Here is a 23,001-nt window from a genome sequence, read left to right as displayed (position 1 = left end):
AGTTAAGTTAACAAGTGCCACATCAGCTTCTAACATCCCAATCACTGGGATTTCAACTCGTTTAATAAACTGGGGTGTACAGACCAGGTAAGTTTGAATGCAGAGCCCAGTCTAATACTTGTCCTAATACTAGTTCATTGATTTACCATTGGTCGAATAGATTGAAATCGGATGAAAAATTAGACAAAGCAAGTAAAAGCTAAGTGCTATGCTTCCTTTTGAAAAAAAAGCATATAAAAAAGTTGCGATCTTCCTTACTTAACATTCCTGTGCCACAACAAGAGGATATACAGTAAATGGCTGTTCCATTAATCACAAACTAATCTCTGAAAGACTTCTCATTAAGAAGATTACACTTTTTTTAAAGCATAATACTTTACATCACTGCAATCGAGGGTGAGCGTTATCTGAGAAGTGACAGATCTGAGTCAGGGATTGAGCTAGCACTCATCCGAGCCTAGGTGTTTGCCAATTCCTTCCATTTGACAGTCCCTTCATCACAATGAAGATTGAAGATGGCTAAAAACTGTCAAAATCAAGAGTTAACTTATTTCTTTCCTTCTTTGATAGTTTTAACAGAGTTCCAACTGTCATGCAGTACTGTTTCATAGATTAATGGTTTTCAGTTTCACTTGTAAAAATTGACATATGAGAGACACAGAATCCAGGGATGGTCAAAAGTGACAATTAAGCCTCATGGTTTACAAATAACTACCCATATTATTTCAAAGCCAGAACTACTCGAAATCATGCAAGTTACACATCATAGTAATACATATATATCATTTACACATACAAAAGCCACATTGCTTATTTACCCACACCCAGGAACCCCAAAAAATGTTGTTCTGCTGTTGGTGGAGGATAAAAGAATCAACCGAATACATTCATGAATATTTAGATAAATTTTTCCATGATAGCTAAAGATTTACTTGGGACAGGTTTTCAATAAATCATTTATATAACCGATCGAAAGTAATTAAAAATGTTTTAACCATATGATCTTTTTAACATGTGAATGAACATTCAGGAACTTCCACTGGTAATTAAAAGTCTGGCATATAGTTACATAGTTATTTGTCATCATTTATAAGCATTTTCCAGACTCTTTTGTACAATGTACCTTATCAACTTTTAAAACATAAATAAGGCATAGTATATATCATATGACTCACTGTCATCATCTGGCAAACAGAGCTTTATTTTGCAAATCTAACTAAGGCAACTTTGAAGTTCAAATTCAAATTAATTACTGGTAAATCAATAACTTTTGGGTAATTAGAGCATCCTGCTATTTGATGTAAAACAGAAAAGACCAAAAAAATATCATATTTTGGAATAAAACATTTTGAAAATAACATAAGATCAAGACTATATATAAGTAATTGAAAACTTGATTCAAATTCATTCTCCCCACATACAGCCTACTCCACTTATATTGATATCGCTTATTTTGAAATTCCGCTTATTTTGAAATAGAAATTAAAATCCCCAGTTTTTGCCTCTCATTTTCTTTGCATTGATATAACGGATATAATGAAATCGGTTATTTTAAAATATCGCTTATATTGAAGCCATTGATCAGTCCCCATAGGTGATAATTAGTTGTTTTTATAATGGTTATATTGAAGTACTCCCTGGCGGCTGTCGTCACGCTTGGTGACAGTTATTATGCCAGACTGACCGGTTGATATACAAAGGTGTGTTTTTATACTTCTTTTAAAAAGTAAACTTTATTCAGTGTTGAATTTTTTGTTTTTACGTAAACGGATGTATTGAGGCCAGACGCAATATGGAAACCCCACGGAAAAGAAAAACCTTATCTTCAGACACTAAATACGAACTAGTTATGGCTATTGATAAAAGGACAAAGCCTAAATTCGAAATAGCTACGGGTGTTGAGATTATCGCGAGTACACTTACGATGATATACAAGCAGCGTTTAGCAGTACTGATTTGAATCGTTTGAGTCTGGTGATTTTTCTCTAAAACGTAAAAGAATGCTATCGGAGATTATGATGATGTTCAAGATAGTAAACAAAATGAAACTTACAAAACTTACGGATATAATTTTAATCAAACTTTCAAGGCCTGTAATCTGTTCACTGTATGATAGATACATGATGATCAAATAATGTGTTCGGGTTTGGTTTTCTATGCTTACATCAGGATTGTACTTTCAAAAATGGCGGCTTCACGTCAGTCAATTTCGCTTATATTGAAATACGGATATATTGAAATAATTTGCATGGTCTCCTGAATTTCAATATATCCGGAGTAGGCTGTATTAAGTAAACACAATTTTTAATCATCAATAATTATTTCAATTAAACATGTTAAAGATTTTTTGTGATTGACTTAAATGACACTTTCACTTAAATTATGTTGAAAACAAAACTGACTAGACATGGATAGTGCAAATACGATTTTTCATAGATCTGCTATGTCCTTGACCATGATCTAGAAACTTAGTTCAAGGTCACAACACACCCCTTACCAGCAATAATTCTTTTGGTATATTCTGACAAAAATTAGGTAAAGGAAAGAGAAATCATGGTCCAAAACTGGATTTCAATAAAAATTTGCTATGACCTTGACCTAACCTAAAAACTTGGTTAAAGATAAATGCACACCCTTTATTAAAATGCCCTCTTTTGGTTAAGCATTAGCAAGATTGAAAGGGAAGAGAGAATGATATACACATGGTCTGGATAATGATTTTAACTAAAGACTGCTTGGACCTTGACCTTTGACCTAGAAACTTGGTATACAAGTCACTACACAAAAGCACTCTCACAATGAGTGTGTAGTATGTGAACCAGACTTGGGGAAGGAGAAAGAATATTTGTTCCAAGCGAGTGATGTACAACAGATGAATAGGTGGACAGGGGGACAGACTGATCACTATAGGGTACAATAATTTATTTCACCTATCTATGTGAAATAATTTTCAAAACATTTTTTCATTAGTGCATAATTTAGGGCCCTTTAAACAGCTTTGAATGTAGTTATTCTATATAACTCAATTAATCAAATGGTCTTTTCACACAATTAAATTAAATCAATAGAAAAATTATGCTGGTATACTGCATAATTTATATTTGAGTTAAGATGGTTTACATGCAGCTTTAAAAGACAGACTTTATCAGGTTTAAGGTATCTATAAATTGATGTTTTGAATCCTGTTCTAATGAAGTAATTCAACAGATAATTGCAAGTTGTGTTCTTAATGAAAAAAATATCCCCACCTAGAGGAATGGATGGTTTTAAATTCATGTGTATACATATAAGGCTTTACATTTTCTAAAATATGAAAAAGTTGTTAGAAGTTACATCTCATTATTACATAATTGTGGAAATAAAATAAGATTATTCAAATCATTATCCATTTGATGATCACACTGCATCAAATTGATGGAAATAAAGCTTGAAAACATGCGGTTTGCCTTTTAATGTTGGGGTTTGATAAGAATTAAATTGGACCAAGTGTCAGTTGAGTGATCATTAACACATTTTTGGCTTAACAATATGATCGAGGATTTTTCAGATCAGAGTACAGATGATTTTTTTTTTTTTTGCAAACATCGCAAGAATCAAATACCGAAAAACATCGCAAACATCAAATATGATGAACATTTTGATTATCCAGGCAAAAATATTATGCCTCATGTTTAGAAAATTGTCATATTTAGTAATCAAAAAAAGGTCATTTATTCTTCAAGGTGATCTAATAAATCAATACTTTGATTGTCCTAGCCGATAAATTGTATATGTTCTGTGGATAATTGCACAATGTCTGATAAACATTACCAAGATGCAAATGAATTCCATAACCAATCAATTATTAATGTTTGTTATCAATTCTCTTGTAGGTCACACTTACACTTTTGGAGAGAAAAATAATGAAATTAAATGTACTTAATTAATATGCAATATTCAGTCATGGGACCTAAAATTTACATGGAATCAATAAAAGACAAGAAGATGACTCTGAGAGCAAGATGTGAAGAAATTCCTTAATTTAGGAGGATACCCAACCCTTTCATTAAATTTTCATGCTATGGCTCCATGAAGTAGTTAATTATTCTTACTTATCACTGAGATGAGATACATGGGGATGCATGATCATCAAGGAGTGCCTCCATGTTTCATGTACCTGAACACCCTGCAGAAGGTCTGGAGAAGGGAGTTGTGGGAATGTGCTCTCAGTTTCAATTCATTGATGTACATCTAACAAAGTGCTTATGGTCACAAAAAAATATTATCTCAAAATTCTTTAATCCAAAAGTAAAATACAAATATTGTCGAGTAGACTTTGAGAATATCTTGAAGTTTTCTCTTTTTTCTGCACAGCATTTATGGTATTAAATTCAGTTCAAAGCAATGGCAATTTTTAGTACAATAAAACTACTTGTATAACTGATCTAAAATTTTAAAAAAAAAAAGAACACATGCATGCAAAGGTAAATTGAGGATTTTGTATTAGAATGAAGCCAATTTTTCATATCATCCTTGATTCCAAAAAATCCCATCAAAATTGTTTTCAACAGATTGATAATTGTGCCATATACTGTGGAATTCTTAAAGTAAAATTTGTGAGGAACAATCTTTGTTGACTGAAAGTTTTTCATTTGTTGCAGGGAAATAATTTCATGGACCTACTTACCTGAATACATTAAAAAAGATCTAGTTTAGAATGTTTAGAATTTGGCATCAAAATCAACAAATTAAGCTACCATGAATTCTAATGATCCTAGAATAATTAGATTTTTTAATCTTAGTATAAAATATATTTACCCTTATTTGCAAAAACAAGGCATTCTTTGCAAAAATGTTTGTTTTCTTTCAAGTGATTACAGACACACATCTTAATTTTTATTATCATTAGCATGATTGGAACGACCCTCAATTGATCATCTTACTTTAATCAATATTGCTTATGCAAAATTTTCTCTAATGTCTATGTGTTTTTATCTCATAATCTAGCAACCGCAATAATTTTTCAATTGTTTCTAAATTGTAGTCAATTACTATAAACTTGAATGGTAATGAAAATGTTTGTAGCAATGTTGAAAATTTTCAATCCATCATTTATGTTTTATTAAATAGTTCATTAACTTCTAATGGACTAAAGTTGATATTTGTATTTGTGATGTTCAAATACTGTACTTGCGACTATATTAATTAGTGCATGATTCTCTAACTTGGGAATTAGCATATACTGTAATATTGTTGATTCTGGGGCATCTCTCCATTAGTCCCTGAATATTAAAAACTTTCGTAAGAATGATATAAACATAGCCAGTTCTATTAAGTATGTTAATTAGAAAGGTTTGAATTATTAAAAAGAATCAATTTCACTCCATTCCAACTCAAAGTTTAAACACCTGTGTGAATACGTGATCAACAGTCAAGAGAGCTAGGATAAAACAATGATTAAACTCATTCGACCAGCCCTAAAATATATATGCGACAAATGGTTGTTCAAAATTTCAATGTTCATGTGTATTTCAAAAAATACTTAAATAGTTGTAATGAATCATTTTTATCACCAGAATGAAGAAAGAAAATTGAAATATCAAATGAAGTTTCATTAAACCACAACCAAAAAGAAGTACTGTGACTTCAACAGTGAAATGTGAGTACAATTATCATAAGAAGACTAATTTCTTCCTAAAACTAGTGCCTGGGGCCTTTGTATATTTCCCCATGCTTACATACAAGGACACATTTGATACCCCCTCTTACCTGTCTGACTGAGAAGGTTAGTGTACAACAGAATCATAACAATGGCCAGCGTACACCAGAATAGTCCAAACAAACAGCACAGGATGGCCAGCGAATGTTTCTGCCAGCATAGGCGACACCATGGTCCTAAGGACACAAACGACATGTCTGCCTGTGAGTCTTCCTCCTCTGGGTCGGTGCTGGCTTCAGAGTACGCGATCTGTGAGCGGGGGTCCTTTGCTCGTCTACTTTCTGGCATTAGACAATGTTTAACGTCCGATATGAAATTCTAATTACTCTTGGTATTCATTTATTCACAATGATCATATTTTTGTGCGTAATTGCTGAATGTGAGGTTCCAACTATCATAAAATCCAATAGCTTGTATCTATTGCTTTCGATTAGAAAGTAGATAATTGCTCTAGACCTTCAGGGTATAAAATTGCATCAATTCCGAATAACAAAAAGCAAACATCAGCTAAATAATCTCCAGTCTGAGTTCCAATGTTATTACATGTAATTTCTCCCCCATTTTCTACAAAGGTCTTCACACATGGCCAAATGGACCAATGACAAAAAGAAACCATGTAGGTTTAGTTTCTTTTATCCAGGAATCAGAAACTGCACTTTCTTTAATCAATTTTTCCTTTAGTAATTGAATCACAATGCAATCTACATGAAAAGGAAAATCCACAATCCATTATAAAGGTTCCATGCCAGTGCACTCTGGGATATATACAGGCAACAAGTTCATGTTCCGTTAAGCAATGCCCATGAAAAACCACTCTCACTTAATTCATTGATTAACCCAATCATTTTCTCACATCTGCAATTAGCTTAAAAAATAATAATAACAAATTTCCTTACTGAAAGCTGGCAATGGCAAAAACCAATAACTCATCCAACAAATGGCAAATTGTATGTTTCCTCCAATTTCTGCATTAATGTGCTGTAATCCGTGACTCTAATGGTAAGATTTCTCGTTCCATCCTTTTTCACTGTCTTGTGCTCGCTCAATTGTATTACCTACTACTCATCCACAGGAAAAAACGCAATGAAACCACAAATACTATAACACTTAACTTGATGGTACTCACTAGCCGACTGTTGCTAAATATCATATTGTCTTTTTATTTGGCGTAACACTATCCCCCTGATGATCGGCGGAAATGCCATGGAATGCACAATATATAGTGTGATAGACAACTAATTCAATACACCAAACCTACTCAACAATGAGCTTTTCCTGACATCCACTGTTCAACTCACTCATAAAAAGTTTAAATTTACATTCAACCAAGGTCCGATCAAATATTAATAAGCAGTCTCAATTTATACTTCTAGCAAATGCTGACCTGCATTGTTTAACATTTCCTTTTCATTGTTTTTTTTTGCAGTGGAATCCCCAGACAATCCTTACTGCAATGTTAACCAGGCCCGTAAAGCTGCACCCGAAGAATCCCAAGGCTTAGCTGTTTAAAGACTGTGTCAACAAATATTGATATGCCACTTAGGACAATGCATGATAGGCCTCATCTTCTCTCTCTCTCCCCAAAGATGATTGATTGGAGCAATAAATAATTAAATTATGAATAACTTGCTGGGAAGGACTGCTACATTTGATAGTTAGCAACTACTGCCAGTATACGCAGTAGCCAACGATGAGTAGTTTTACAATCATAGTTGTTACGGTTCGTACTTTGTTTTATTGATTAGGTCGGATTGATTGATTCACAAACCAATGACAGCTCAGAATTACAAGAGGCAGGGTCCTTATCAATATCTTATTTTCTGTGTAATAAATGAATATCTAACACAAGATATGGCATTTGCATATGACTAGAGTTCTTTCAATAACTAGCTTTATTACAGTAAAGAAGTTTTAAGACTGAGGAGAATGAAATTAACATAAAAGTTTCAGGTTTTAAAATTATGTTCATAAGTCCAAGAAATTCAAATCATAATTCTGATTTCATTAACCACAAATCTTCAGAAGCCTATTTAACCTTTTCACTTTTGATCTGTTATAAAAGGATGAAGAATTCAATATAAGATGTAAATCAAATTACTTGAAACACAAAATCCCATTTCCTTTGCCTACAATACATCAAAATCAATTGTAACATACGATTATCAGAAGAACAATTCTCTGGTGACAACACCTGCTGATTCTTGCAATAAAACCTAAGCTGAAAATATGATTTTTCTTCACTTTTTTTTTCAAATATCATTATGAAAATCATTTTGCTGGGGCTTCTTTGACAATATGTTATATATAAGATTTAGTGCTGCTCAAGGGTTGTGCTTGGACACATGGCCATGTTTGTTCAAGAACAACGGATTGAATTTGCCAGGTTTCCCCAATATGAATCAGCGATCATGATGAGCTTTTTGTCTCCCAAACAGATTGGGTTTTCACCAGATCAATCTACCCTTGGTCCTCTACCGATCTGATAAATCACCACAAGTCCAATCCATGAAAGATTAACGGCAGATGAGCCGTGGAATCTGTAGATGGAATCCAATTTATGGAGCGACATCAGTAAAGACGTACATGTACTCAAGCTGAAGTTCTGCAGACTCAGAACCTACAGTAAAAGGTGGAAAGGAGCGCGTTCCCATCAAAATTTGATGGTTTAACCTCAAAAGGTACTCAGAAGCTTATTCAGTCTAAGTTCAAAGGAAACATCTGATGGTTCAAAGACCAGCATTTCCATTACTTTAAGATCTAATGACATCACTACTTTAATATTTCATTAACTTTTCTTTATGCTCTTTCACCTATATCCAAGAGAATCCTCCTGGAATAAAATTCAGCAACCCATAGACAAGGTTTCTAGGTACAAACATTTCATACAGGTGCATGCAGACCAGAATTTTGGGTCTTTGTAAGGCCTAAAACAAAGAATCAAGCATCATCAGATGGCCTGCATAAACTTGTCAGTTTAATTTGTAAAATTGCAATTAGGTAAATTAAAGTTTAAACTGCTTAAGTATGCATTGGTAAACTAAAAGCGTGCATATATAGTAATGCATTTTAAAGAAAACAATGTGTTGAGTAGTCTTAATCAGTAAAAATGTTCATCTCAATGCATATCATTATAAATAAACTACATATTTTGTGATGTTGTATAGTGTCAGCAGCATTTAATACAGAATCAATAAATCAAATTGAACATCATGATACATAATTATTCTTGTTTTAAATTAACTAAGTCAAGTCCCTACATAATTAGCTAAATATATAACATCCATAATTAATTCAAATTTGTACAAAAAATGCAAATTCCAGAACATTTCAGATTTTTTGTGTAGTTAGGCACCTTCACTATGAAACATTAATCATAATATAATGCACAAAATAAAATAATGACACACCATTTTTAGACTAATGGACTATAAGAGAATTGATCAGAGAAGATTCTGTGCATATCATGAGGTGTGCATTATAGAAAAATAACTAATGGCATTCTTTGATTTTGGCAATCAGAGACTTTTACCCTTGTGATTAAAGTCTAAATAAGCTTGTCTGATACTGAGAAATCATGCTTTACAAACACAGAGCAGAGAGTGATGCTTCTTTACAACACAGGGAGATGTGCTGTCAAAACATAAATTGGGAGTCAAAAGAATATTTACAGATCTGCAGGGGTTGGAGACCTTGATATGTTGGGATTCGGGGAAGAAGAGTAATCACAGCTTTGGCTGTGACAATCTAGCCGTGAACGTGACATCCTGCGTGGGGTCCCAAAGGATTATTGCAAAAGATTCCTCTTACTATCTCCAACCGGTGGCACGACAACGCGAAAATAATGTAACGCAACTATCAAATTTAATCCATTAATACGTGTCAACTCCACAAAAATAGGATCATCTAGATTTTCAGCATGCAATCATATTTTATCCATTTTTCCCCCAAATGTATATTCCTTCTTTGATTACAACTAATTTTTTTTCTCTCTGAATTTTTCATCTTTATAATGCTTACAATTTATTTTTATATTAATGGGTTTTCGCTTTGATAAGCTCAAACAAACATTTTTTTAAAGCAATATCATGGCATCTGTAGGCAAATATAATGTATCACAAATGCAACTTATTTTTTATTTTATTTTATCAATCTTAAAATTATACTACAGTGTAATTAGTGACAATGTTAAAACATGTAATGGTTATTTTGAACTACATAACTAAGTATTATGCACAGTATTAAATTGATTTAGCTAATGGATGGCTGTTTTTCTTTGAAATCTTCTGAGTTAAAAAAATGGAATTGACTTGTTCTCTCTGTAATAGCTAAATCACTGTAAAATAAGCAAATTGTGACCAATTGAGTCTGTGTAACTTAGATAATGCACATTATTGTGGAATATTTTGGAATTTACACTTGATTACATGAATGAATAATGCAGTTGCAGTAAAACTGCATGGGAAAAGGATTTTGATTTTATCTAGAAACAGGGATTTTTACCGTATATTTTATCATTATGGGAAAGAGAAACAAAACTGAAATTTTAAATGACTGCCCTCTATACATTTCTAAAGTTCCTTTTTTAATCTTTTGTGAATAAAGGTTGTCGAATTTTCACCAAATATAGGATTTTTCTAAAACAATGCTACAGAGGTTCTTTTAATATAAAATAATATGATGATATAGAAGAGCAAAGCAATTAAGATACTGGGGATTAACATGGGAGAAAATACTGATTCCTCATTACTGAACTTCAGTAGATGCATATTCATTACAAAGGTTCCTTGAAAGTTAGTACATGTATAATCAATGCAATTCAATTAGCTAAAACAAAAAATAATTTGCTTTAAAATAGACATACAGCTGTAAAATAAATTGTTTTGATAAATGTCATGTAAAGGTGCCAAAAAAGATATGCTCTCAGGTCATGAGCAACATTTTTGCCAACTTAAAATTAAAAAAAAAAAAATATTAACTAATACTGTATCAGTTCACTTATTAGTGATAACACGTTTCAAAGAAGATACTTTATAAACCCATCGAACAATATATTGGTGTATCGAGCCACCTTAATAAGACTCAAGGAACAGATGCACAAGGCCAGTCAGTCAATACCGCATCAAAGTGTTCATCAGGAACTTGATTCAGCGTGGACACAGTGCCATATATAACGTCATGGGACAATAGCGTGACATCCGTCCATATATCTCCAGAACGATGAGAGAAGCTTGACAGCTTTAACAAAAGGCTTATGACCAAGGCATCAATTCAACTGCATTTAATGCAAATTCTGCATCACTTCACACAATCCATTAGCATTCAATAAATTATACAGAAAAGCAGGACTTAACAGCGTTTTAAATGTTACAGGACAATATTGTATCATGTCACTTATCTTTCTAGTATGAACAAGCTTTTTTTCTTTCTTGAAAAATGCAGAGTTCAAACAGTTTTACTGTGTACAGTTCTCCAATTTTTTTCTTCTTTTTTGAAAAATGCAGAATTCAAATAGTTTAACTGTAATACTGTACACAGTTCTCCATTTTTTTTTTTTTTATGCAGAGTTCAAATAGTTAAACTGAGTACAGTTCTTTTTTGTTTTCTTTGTGCATTTTCTCTTAAAGATCAAATGTTTCTGAGCTTTATTATCTTAATGCAACCCTAGAGAATAATAATCATGGCTGTCCATGGATTCTCCATCCATGCAGATTTCTAAGAGATCTAAAACCATTTGAAGTAAAATTCAATATCCTTTACTTTCACTATTTAAACAGCTAATCTGGTTTGATGCATTTCCTGAGATTTCCTGTAAATTGTCTTCAAGTACATCTGAGCCTTATTCATCTCTTTGTTAAGTTGATAATTTTAGACTTTAATTCCTTTTTTCAAATTGCTTCAAAAAGTTCCCAAGGGGAAGCTCAAAGAAATTTAAATTGATTACCTGAATTCAATTGGTTTATCAACCAAACTCATCAAAGGTTATAATACATTCTACCTCTGTAGTAAACCTTTTACAGGATATCCAATTTACATGAATTTTTTCACCTGACAATGTAAATAATACTGTACTCAGTAAATTTAATTCTCCAGAGCAAGACAAGCAGTAAAGGTGCATTAATGACTGAATCTTAATATCTTTTATATAAGCCTTGTTAAATTATTCTAAAATCAAAGAAAATTCAAAAATTTTGCATTACTTTTGTATACCCAAGAATACACATGTAGAATTTCCAGTAACAATTTGTTTTAGGCAAAAAATCAGCCAAATTTTCAATAAATCAATTGTTTTATCAGCAAATTATTCATTCTTTTAAGTGAAATAAGCTGCATTTCATCAAGACTCCAACATAAACAACATTTCTGTTACATGTATTAATATATATACCATTTCTTAACAATATAATACTGAATCCTCAACTTTTAGCATTTGAAATATTTAAATTTAAAACATATTTTATTGAGTAATCAAATGGATTAGGCAACAGGCAAAGCCTGTATAAACCCTCTCCAGCATTTGAAATATCATGAATCCAAGGGGGGGAAAGTATTTATAATCTAAAGATTTACTAGAGATTGGATGTGCTCAATGATTAATGGCAGGCAGTTGCAAACCAGCAGAAATTACAGTGAATTTTGTGATGCTAGATTGAATGCAAATTGGTCCATTAGTTAACTTTGAAAATTTCTCCTTTACTTTGATAACAATTTTTTGCATTAGGTGTCATGTATTTTCAATCTGCAGTCATGCCAAGCTGTATTGAGCAGAATGAAAATTTAGGTTGATGTAATAAATTGGCCAGTTTCACTTGGCCGAAACATTTCACCTATGAGCATCGTGGGAATTAGGGTAACAACATCCATCTTGTCACTTCCATATGTGCACAAAATGAGATCATCAAATAAACAACACAAATTGATAAAATTATCATCCGTCACAACACTTCAACACTTAAGAATTGCATTAAGTATTGATCATGGTCTTAAGAAAAGAGTTTTCAATGGCCATCACCCTATATGTCATCTAATTACTGTTTCCCTCGTGACCTGACAACCTTTATGATAAGGTATAATGAAACGTTATTTATAATCTGTGACATTCTTGAAATTTTCTCATTTCATCACTATTTTTTTACAATGACCTTGCTACAAGCTTTACTTGATAGAGTGACACAAGCATATTACATAAACACATGAAATTGCAACAATATTTTTACAATGACTATGATGTAAAGGGACAATATAATATGATCCAGACAAAAATATTATTATATATTAGGTCTGACATGTCATGATGACCTTGATATTTGACCTAGAATCTTTATCCAAGGTCAGTTCAATTCCTTATTAACAGGAAGTTTTTTTGGGAAAGTCAAAACAAGATGTGGTACACAGAAGTTTTTTTTTGCAATCTAGACTGCAACAACCTTGAACTTCGATGAAGGTCAGTTCAAAATCTGTGCCTAAAGTCACTATTTGGGTAAAAGGAGGAACCATATTGGACATATTGAAGTAGAAAATATATTTGGCAGACAGCAACTTCAAAAATGAATTTGTTATAATCTCAACAAATGGGGAAAAGTCCCGAACCCTCTTTACCACCATTTGGGTGAAGTATGTCTCAGACAAATATGGTAACAAGTGAAAAGCTGTCAATGTGACAGCAAACCAGGTTTTCTTTTATATGAACTGCATCCATAATCCATGTCAACCCATATCCAGTGAAATGGTGTACCCTATATGCAATATTTTGCCAAAAACTGACTAAGTTCAAAAGCTGGTATTTTTTTCATAAATTATCGGAAATCAAAATCCTAGCAATATGCACACCTCTGATATATGTACAATTGATCTGCAAAAGAACCACTTCCTATCTTGAAAACTGTAGGAGGAGTTATCCGTACAATGAGGGTACCCTATATCAAATATTTTGCCAAAAAATGACTAAGTTCAAAAGCTGGTATTTTTTTCATTAATTATCAGAAATCAAAATCCTAGCAATATGCACACCTCTGATATATGTACAATTGATCTGCAAAAGAACCACTTCCTATCTTGAAAACTGTAGGAGGAGTTATCCGTACAATTAGGGTACCCTATATCCAATATTTTGCCAAAAACTGACTAAGTTCAAAAGCTGGTATTTTTTTCATTAATTATCAGAAATCAAAATCCTAGCAATACATTATACAATTATACACCTCTGATATATGTATAATTGATCTGCAAAAGAACTACTTCCTATCTTGAAAACTGTAGGAGGAGTTATCCGTACAATTAGGGTACCCTTTTGACAGCTGCCCACCCACCCTCCCGCCCGCCATTTTCACCATTTTAATAACTGGATTTTTCCTTTGGAAAACCCGGTTAAAAACAAAAAAAAATTCAGATATATAAGCTCTAACCTTGACCTTTGACTTTTGCTGAAGGTCACTGCACACTCTTTACCCTCCACTGTCTTTATGCAAGTCTTTACGAAAGCCCATTGAGCTAATTTTGTAGGTAGAAAAAATATTTTTTTCGCAAATAAACATGAAACTTTCGAGATATAACGCGTTAGTTTCGCAAATAAACACGAAACTTTTGCGAATAAACGCGAAACTTTCGCGATATAACGCGTTAGTTTTGCGAATAAATGCGAAACTTTCGCGATATAACGCGAAACTATTATATAAATATTGTCATTTCAAACAGAACCCTTATGAAGAAATACGATAGAAAACAAACACATTTTAAGTTTTATAGCATAAAATACTTATTATTCATTATTATTATATTATCCGTGTTAGGTTGATTTATGAAGACAAAATTATCTTTTTTGCATATAGATATTAATAAATCTGATAAAACTTTATAACATTTTTATATGTTATATGTCCAAAGTAGATAATAAGTTTCGGCATCATATTACGATTTTCAGTTGTTCGCCGACCTTGTGTTCGAACAGGCATTCATTGATGATCTTTTTCTTATAAAATTGATATAAATTCAACCGTCGGAAACCTTTAAAATCTTAGTATTAATTTTCAAATGACATGTGTGATATATTTGGAGGACGAATTTACGTCATCTAGATTTGAACAAAAGCTTGAAAATTTCAATTCACAGCTTGACTTATCTTTCTGATATTAAACTAGACGTTAAGTTATGTCGCAGTGATATAACATATATTATAACGTTTTAAACAATGATATCCTTTAAATTCTAAAATGTTACTTAATAAAACGTTTAATTCGAATTAAAATTGTTATAATTAAAATATGTTGCTGCCTCATTTTCAATAATAAAGCGCCCATTAGAATGTGAGAAGCCCGATGCATTATGTCCTTTGAAAATCAGTACTAAGATTTCCTCGTTTGAATTTATGTTAATTTGTATAAGGTTAAATCTAATTCATTTACATCTTTATATAATATTAATTTGTTTTATTTAAGTTGATATACATTTATTTGTTTTCGGTAATTATTCTTCATAGGGGTTCTTCTATGAAATAACAATATTTATATTTAAGTTTCATGTTTAATCGCGAAAGTTTTGTGTTTAATCGCAAAAGTTTCGCGTTTAATCGCGAAAATTACACATTATATCGCGAAAGTAACGCATTATATCACGATTGTTACGCATTCATTCGCAAAACTTTTGCGTTTATTTGCAAAACTAACGCGTTTATAATTATTCGCGAAAGTTACTCGTTATATCGCAAAAGTTTCGCGTTAATTCGCTTAAATGTTTTTTTTTTAAACCTACAAAAATGAGCTCAATGGGCTTTCGTAAGTCTTAGCAATATTGACAGGGAAAAAAAATTATGTGAAGAACTTGTCAGATAGGTCTAGAGGAATAGAAAAAATAAGGTTGAGACATTTTTTTTAAAAAGAGATCTTCTATGAACTTGTTTTAAAAACTTGGTACAATTTAACCTGGAACACTCAGTGGATGAAGTATGGACTAGTATTGGGGCAAGGGGAGAAAGAATATGTAAAGGAAATTAGACACTTGACAAGTAAACTGATCAGGATCTATTAGTTGCCCACACAGAGTTGGACACTAAAAAGACCCACACTCCATGACTTTAAATATACAAGCTCAATGTATATATATAGAGAGAGAGAGATAGATCCCGGCTGATTGTATATTATTAAATTCTAGGGTTGATAACCTCAAAGACCCAAGCTCAGTTTATTTGACATGGACTATGCTATACTGTGGTTTCATCAATATTCTTTTGAACACCAATTTTCGTGGATTTCGTTGTTAAGTTGATCCACGAAATTAAATGTTCATTGAAGTTCAATTTCAACTAACATTTTGTATTGATAGGATCATTGGCCACGAAATTACGTATCCTTGAAACTGTGGTTTTCAGAAAATCCACGAAAATTGATACCCACGAAAATTAATGAAACCACAGTATGTTAGAAACAATAGTTTATATACTCACATTTTGTCTTTTTGGGAGGTGCTTCATAAGGTTCATCTGTAAATATATAAAAAACAAACCATTATTTTTACATCTCAAATTAATGAATAATCAACAGTGGGAAAAATAAACTCCTTCATTCAGTGAAGAAGCATGGTGAAGAGCAGTTAATGATACAAATAATACAAAAATAGTGCATCTAAATCACACTGGACTACTGGTTGTTCAATTTCAAGTCAACAGAATTTTTTTTTCTCAAAAATCAGTTTAGCATCCAGGCAATTATACATAAATACAGGTGAACAATTCATATAACAAGATTACATTTTCATCAGCTTTTTGCTATAGTTTCGCATGAATGAGCATCATGGCAATGTACGTCGCTCTTCAGTACTTCATAAATGTAGATTTTGTTTCAAGCTTTTTTTTTTTTAAAAGATGTCTGGATTAGTTTGGCTGCTGATAGCAATACTGTACACATTACATGTATTATACACCTTGACAAGTAGTTATTCTTCATGGAGATAGCTTTAACAGTCCAGTTAATATAATCATAATCTTTAAACATACCTGTATGTATGTCAACATACATATGTTCAGATTAACATAATTTTTGAAATCTAATTAGATTCTAATTAGTGCCAAATATAGGACTACCTTAACTATCCTTAAGTGAAATTGTAGTAGTTGGAGTTATATGGACTCTTTATAGATGCTGGCCTAGATTATAAGCTCTGGCTCCAAAACTTTCGAATCACTCAACTTAGTTCAATTTAACAAATATTTTATCATGTAAATAGGTACACAATAGGATTGGACATCAGGCTATGTCTATATTAGTCCTCTCCCCAAGGATCAAAGTTAGAACTGATATTTCAGTTACATTTGAATTATATAAGAAAATAGTTACAGAATATAGTAAGTTCATAATGTAATATGAAACATGTCATTGCAGCATTTAAGAAGTTGGAGATCATGTAGGATGAAGAACAGGGAAAGAAAAATAAGAAACAAAAAAAAACAAAAATAAAAAAAACAAAAAAATAATACAAAAAATTATAAATGATTGAAAATAAGAAAAAATGTAATGATAGTGAATATTTTATATTAATTAAGTATATAATAAAAATAAGAGGTATTAGATATTGAGTGCATGTATAGATATACTGAGGTAAAGTTCAGGATGATATTATGCAAGATTATTAATAACAGGTATTATTTAGAATCTTTTTGTTGACTTGATATATTGTTGTACTGCTTGAAAAATTGAGCAAAAAGTAAAACATGTAATACTTGCTCATGATTGAGATTGTTAAGGTTTATATTATTGTGAATACTGTTAATGAGCAATGCCACTGTGATTTATGTTAGCTGGACAAGCAAGAAAAAAATGAAGATTGTCTCAACATGTGTGACCACAATTATTACAAGTTGAAGTGTCACTTAATTAAAAGTTGATTAAAAAGGTGAACTTGTAGTAAATCACTGGATTTATTTCCAAGTTGACAGTGAGCAATATTTTCTTTGCGTTTTCCATAATTGTAAAATTTGGCATTTTTTGCTAATTCTACTGTTTTTTAGTACATTTTTGAAAGACGAAAAGGACTCAATACATTTTGCTTCCAACTTATTCTTCAACTCAAATCCCTTTAAATAACTTAAATGCATAAATTTGAGATTAATACTCAGACTTGGGGTCGAGTATTGACTTGAGGAAAAGTTGAGGCCCATGGTAGACCTTCTGAGTAAAAATTCATGGGTCCTGGGTTCAACTCCTGGTCAAGCCACTATAATTGGCCTAGCTGTCTATTCGATAAGAGTTTTAGTATGAAAAACTGTCAAAGAATGCCTCATTTCTGGCCAACATTGGAAGGCAAATAGAGCATGTTTTCATGTTTCAAATATTAAATTTGGTGAAATTTTTTATATTATGGTGGTATGAGACACCTCCTTGTTTTGACATTCTATTTATATTGAAATAAACAATAAAATCAAGTTTAATTTTATAAATAGTTTCTTTCCAATTACTGTCACCTAACAGTGTGGCGCAGTGGTTAAGTGTTTTCTCTACAAATCTGTTTGTCATTAGTTCAAATCTCGCTGTGGATTTTAAAATATTCACCTTTCCAAAAAAATTTTAAACGTATTTTTGGGTTAAATAGCTTAATGTAAAATTCGAAAATTCTAACCCGGTGGAAGTATTTCATTTATAATGTACTTTAATCCACATTAATATCAAAAGATGTCCAATACCTGCATAAATTTAAGGCAGACAATATAATTACTTCTTGGTTTCAGCATTTCATGCCAGCCCCTAATTAAAGTTTGACCTTCCATTGAAACCAAGAACACTTCTACAAATTGGTCTCTGTATAGAGGACCTATCTATATGGTAATGTGTAGCTGAAATATTGCAAAAATACAGCTAACTTGGAGTCATACAATGTATACAACAAAGCGCAATTAATCAATGAATTTAGTGACTTCTAACACAAGTAAGCTCATAGATATTTTGGCATTTATCCTTGCTCTTTCCTCCTATGACATTGCAAAACTTCAAGAGTCAAACCTGTTACACACATCATTGGTAATTAACACACAGACTTCAGCCAAAAGCCATATTCTTCCCTTGTACTTAACTTGCACAACATGTGCGTTATGACTTAACCCAATAAGGTGAGTTATTATGAGAGTTGTATTATACAATGGAATCCCATGTGTAGAATTTCACATTGCAGTTATTCAAGTTCACGTAATTACTTATTGATTTCGCAAGAGGCCAGTCTCTTACCGTTCAACCGCTGGCAAAACACAGTCCAATCATTAAAATTCATATTTGATGCAATTCTTTTTTACCATTTTCTGCTAAGTGGACTAGATTTATGAGAAATTTATTGTATTTCTCGACCATTTCCTTCAAAGGGAAATATAAAATCATCACATCTGGTTCCTATTACTCAAAGCAAAAAAAAAAATGATAATAAAAAATACAGCACCTAGTTGGCCATAAATCAGTGTTCACTCTGCATGGTCAAAATCTTGGTTAAAACAAGATATCTGTGAGCCAATGCTCACTAGTGATACCCCCGCTCTGATGTGAATATGCATAATAAACAAAGTCAACATTTAACAGACAGTTGGCATCCGATTGATACAAAAATATATCCCACAATATGGCATGCCAAAACAAATGATGTGTTAAAATTTCAAGCATCTGCGATAAATAGTTGCTGAGAAATCATTGACGGAAATTTGTTAGAAAAAATAGGCTAAAAATAAACAAAGTCATCATTTAACAAGAAGCTGATGTCCGATTGATAAAAAAATATATCTTCTGATATGGCATGCCTAACCAAATAGTGTCTTAAAATTTAAGCATCTGCGATAAATAGTTCCTGAGAAATCTTTGACGAAAATTTGTTTGAAAATATAGGCTAAAAATAAACAGTCGTAAATTAACAGGAAGTTGATGTCCGATTGGTACAAAAATATATCTCACTATATGGCATGCCTAAACAAATAATGTGTTAAAATTTCAAGCATCTGCAATAAATGGTTGCTGAGAAATCATTGACGAAAATTTGTTGTTAATTATGCCTAAAAATAAACAAAGTTTTCATTTAACAGGAAGTTGGCGTCCCATTGGTACAAAAAAAATGTGACAGAAATTTTTGTTACAGACGGACAGACAGACACACAAGGGTAAAACAGTATACCCCATCTCCTTCGGGCAGGGGTATAAAAAGATGAAATAATTCTTGTAATTTAAGAGATTCAATTTGTAAAAATAGACCCATTTAATAATCTACAACCTAGTAAATCATTATTCTACCAGAATAGGTTGATTCTCTGAAAACTGCAGTGTTCTATTAAACATGTGTGCTACAGATGCCTACAAACTTTAACCCCTTAAAAAAAAACTACATCAACATGCTGTAACATTCTTTGGGTAGATAAATTATCATCTATACAATGTTTCATTCAGTTAGTTAGTATAAGACTAGTAGGCTAATTGTTCTCGAACAATTAGAGGTCTTTCCACCTTATTTTTTAAATGAATTGCTTGATTGCTCAATAAGGTATACAAAAAATTATTATGCCTATGATACATGTTGTACTATAAAATGGGAAAACCACGAAGCTATTAATTGATAAATGGTTTTTAAAGAGATTTTTTATTATTATCAAGCCAATACTATAGAAATAGATTTAACTAACAATAGAAGAGAGTGCTCTAGAGGCTAGCTGTCTTTGAACAAAATGACTGGCAAGTTCCACTTGAGTAACCACAGGACTTGATGTGATACCTGGCTGACCCAATTGAATACCTTATTGCGCAATCCAGCAAGCTATTGAAACCCTTGCTATAATTCTGTAATTTAAATGATATGAAAATTCATTAATTAACGGACTTCCAAATGACGTTGACCTTTGACCTTTATGTCATTTTGTTCGGCCAAGGTAGATGCTTCTATTCCAACTGGTTCGAGGTCTGTACGACAAATAATAAAAAAGTTGGAAATGATTTTATAGAAATTTAAAAACTTTCAGGGGCAATAACTACTAGAAGGGGGCCTTAGATCTTTTCGGTATGAATAGATCGAAGAACCCTCCAAGTGTACTGAATACATTGGTAAAAGTTCCAAGTCTCTATTTTTTATGGTTTCAGAGGAGTAGCGATAACAAGCATTTCGTACAATAGGGGCTATAACTCTGTAATTATTCAAAAGTATGAGCCAAGGGGCTATATTTTAAATTGTCTTAAGATGTCCTACTAAATCCATCAAAAAGTTTTTCTCTACCACCCTTAACAAAAGAAATATAAAAACTTATTAATTAACAGCTTCTCAAATGACCTTGACCTTTGACCTTTATGTCATTTTGTTCGGCCAAGGTAGACGCTTCTATCCCAAGTGGTCCGAAGTCTCTATGATAAATAATAAAGAAGTTGGAAGTGATTTTATGAAAATTGAAATACTTTCAGGGGTAATAACTACTACAAGGGGGCCTCAGATCTTTTTGGTATGAATAGATTGAAGAAACCTCTAACTGTAATGAAGACATTGGTAAAAGTTCCAAATCTCTATCTCTTATGGTTTCAGAGGAGTAGCGATAACAAGCATTTTCTTCTCAAAGGGCAATAACTCTGTAAGTTCTGGGAGTTCTTTGACACAGGGTCAATTGGTACCATAACTTTTAATGAGCAATTACATAAAGTTTAAATTGTTTGGATAACCCTAATAATAAAAAAGTCACCCAGAGCTAAATAGAAAAAAAGAAGAAGAATAAACTAGTAGGCTAATTGTTCGAGAACAATTAGAGGTCTTTCCACCTAATATTTTAATGAATTGCTAGATTGCTCAATAAGATATACAAAACATTACTATACCTATGATATATGTTGTACTATAAAATGGGAAAACCACAAGGCCATTAATTGATAAATGGTTTTACAAATGTAAAAGAGATTTTTTAGTTTTATTATTATCAAGCCATTTCTTTAAAAATTCCGTGTGGTATATATCGGTAAAGATTTATCTAATTACTTTTCTGAATTTTTTTCCACTTACTATGAACAAAACTGAGCCAAGTGAATATTCTTTACACAATCGTATAAACAGGAAAGCTAACAATAGAAGAGAGTGTTCTACAGGCTAGCTGTCTTTGTACAAAATGAATAACAAGTTCCACTTGAGTAACCACAGGACTTGATGTGATACCTGGCTGACACAATTGAATACCATATTGCGCAATCCAGCAAGCTATTGAAACCCTTACTATAATTCTGTATTTCAAATGATATGAAAATTCATTAATTAAAAGACATCTAAATGACGTTGACCTTTGACCTTTATGTCATTTTGTTTGGCCAAGGTAGAGGCTTCTATTCCAAGTGGTCCAAAGTCTGTACGACAAATAATAAAAAAGTTGGAAATGATTTTATAGAAAATTAAAAACTTTCAGGGGGAATAACTACTAGAAGAGGGCCTCAGATCCTTTCGGTATGAATAGATTGAAGAATCCTCCAAGTGTACTGAATACATTGGTAAAAGTTCCAAGTCTTTATCTTTTATGGTTTCAGAGGAGTAGCGATAACAAGCATTTCGTACAATAGGGGCTATAACTCTGTAATTATTCAAAAGTATAAGCCAAAGGGCTATATTTTAAATTGTCTTAAGATGTCCTACTAAATCCACAAAAAAGTTTTTCTCTACCACCCTTAACAAAAGAGATATGAAAACTCATTAATTAACGGCTTCTCAAATGACCTTGACCTTTGACCTTTTTGTAATTTTGTTCGGCCAAGGTAGACGCTTCAATCCCAAGTGGTCCGAAGTCTCTATGATAAGTAATAAAAAAGTTGGAAGTGATTTTATGGAAATTTAAATACTTTCAGGGGCAATAACTACTACAAGGGGGCCTCAGATCTTTTTGGTATGAATAGATTGAAGAACCCTCTAAGTGTAATGAAGACATTGGTAAAAGTTCCAAATCTCTATCTCTTATGGTTTCAGAGGAGTAGCGATAACAAGCATTTCCTTCTCAAAGGGCAATAACTCTGTAAGTTCTGGGAGTTCTTTGACACAGGGTCAATTGGTACCATAACTTTTAATGAGCAATTACATAAAGTTTAAATTGTTTGGATAACTCTAATAATAAAAAAGTCACTCCGAGCTAAATAGAAAAAAAGAAGAAGAAGAAGAAAAAACATAAAGAAAACAAGAGGTCTTTCACCTGAAAGGTGGAAAGACCTAAAAACATAAAGAAATCAAGAGGTCTTTCACCTGAAAGGTGGAAAGACCTAATAATACCTTCAATCTAACTCTTGAAGCGAGCATGAAATAACTAATGTACAGTTCATGCAGGTGAGCAATATTTCAGATAACAT

At 32.2% G+C, this 23,001-nt stretch overlaps 1 protein-coding gene across 15 annotated transcripts in view; it reads right to left on the bottom strand.

Annotated features, from left to right (window-relative positions):
- LOC105342863 (agrin) overlaps nucleotides 1–23,001 on the bottom strand; it is a 67,397-nt gene that overhangs the window by 37,543 nt on the left and 6,853 nt on the right. For 14 of the 15 annotated variants that reach the window (XM_034482305.2, XM_034482306.2, XM_066078536.1 and 11 more), the window contains exon 2: nucleotides 16,134–16,169. In XM_034482305.2, coding sequence (XP_034338196.1) covers nucleotides 16,134–16,169 — 36 coding nt within the window. Of the gene's footprint in view, nucleotides 1–5,748; nucleotides 7,008–16,133; nucleotides 16,170–23,001 lie in introns of those variants that run through there. The other variant, XM_034482307.2, reaches the window with a different exon arrangement.

This window comes from Magallana gigas, chromosome 3 (assembly GCF_963853765.1).
Source record: "Magallana gigas chromosome 3, xbMagGiga1.1, whole genome shotgun sequence".
Classification (NCBI taxonomy): Eukaryota; Metazoa; Mollusca; class Bivalvia; order Ostreida; family Ostreidae; genus Magallana; species Magallana gigas.
This window is presented reverse-complemented; position numbering and strand designations above follow the sequence as displayed.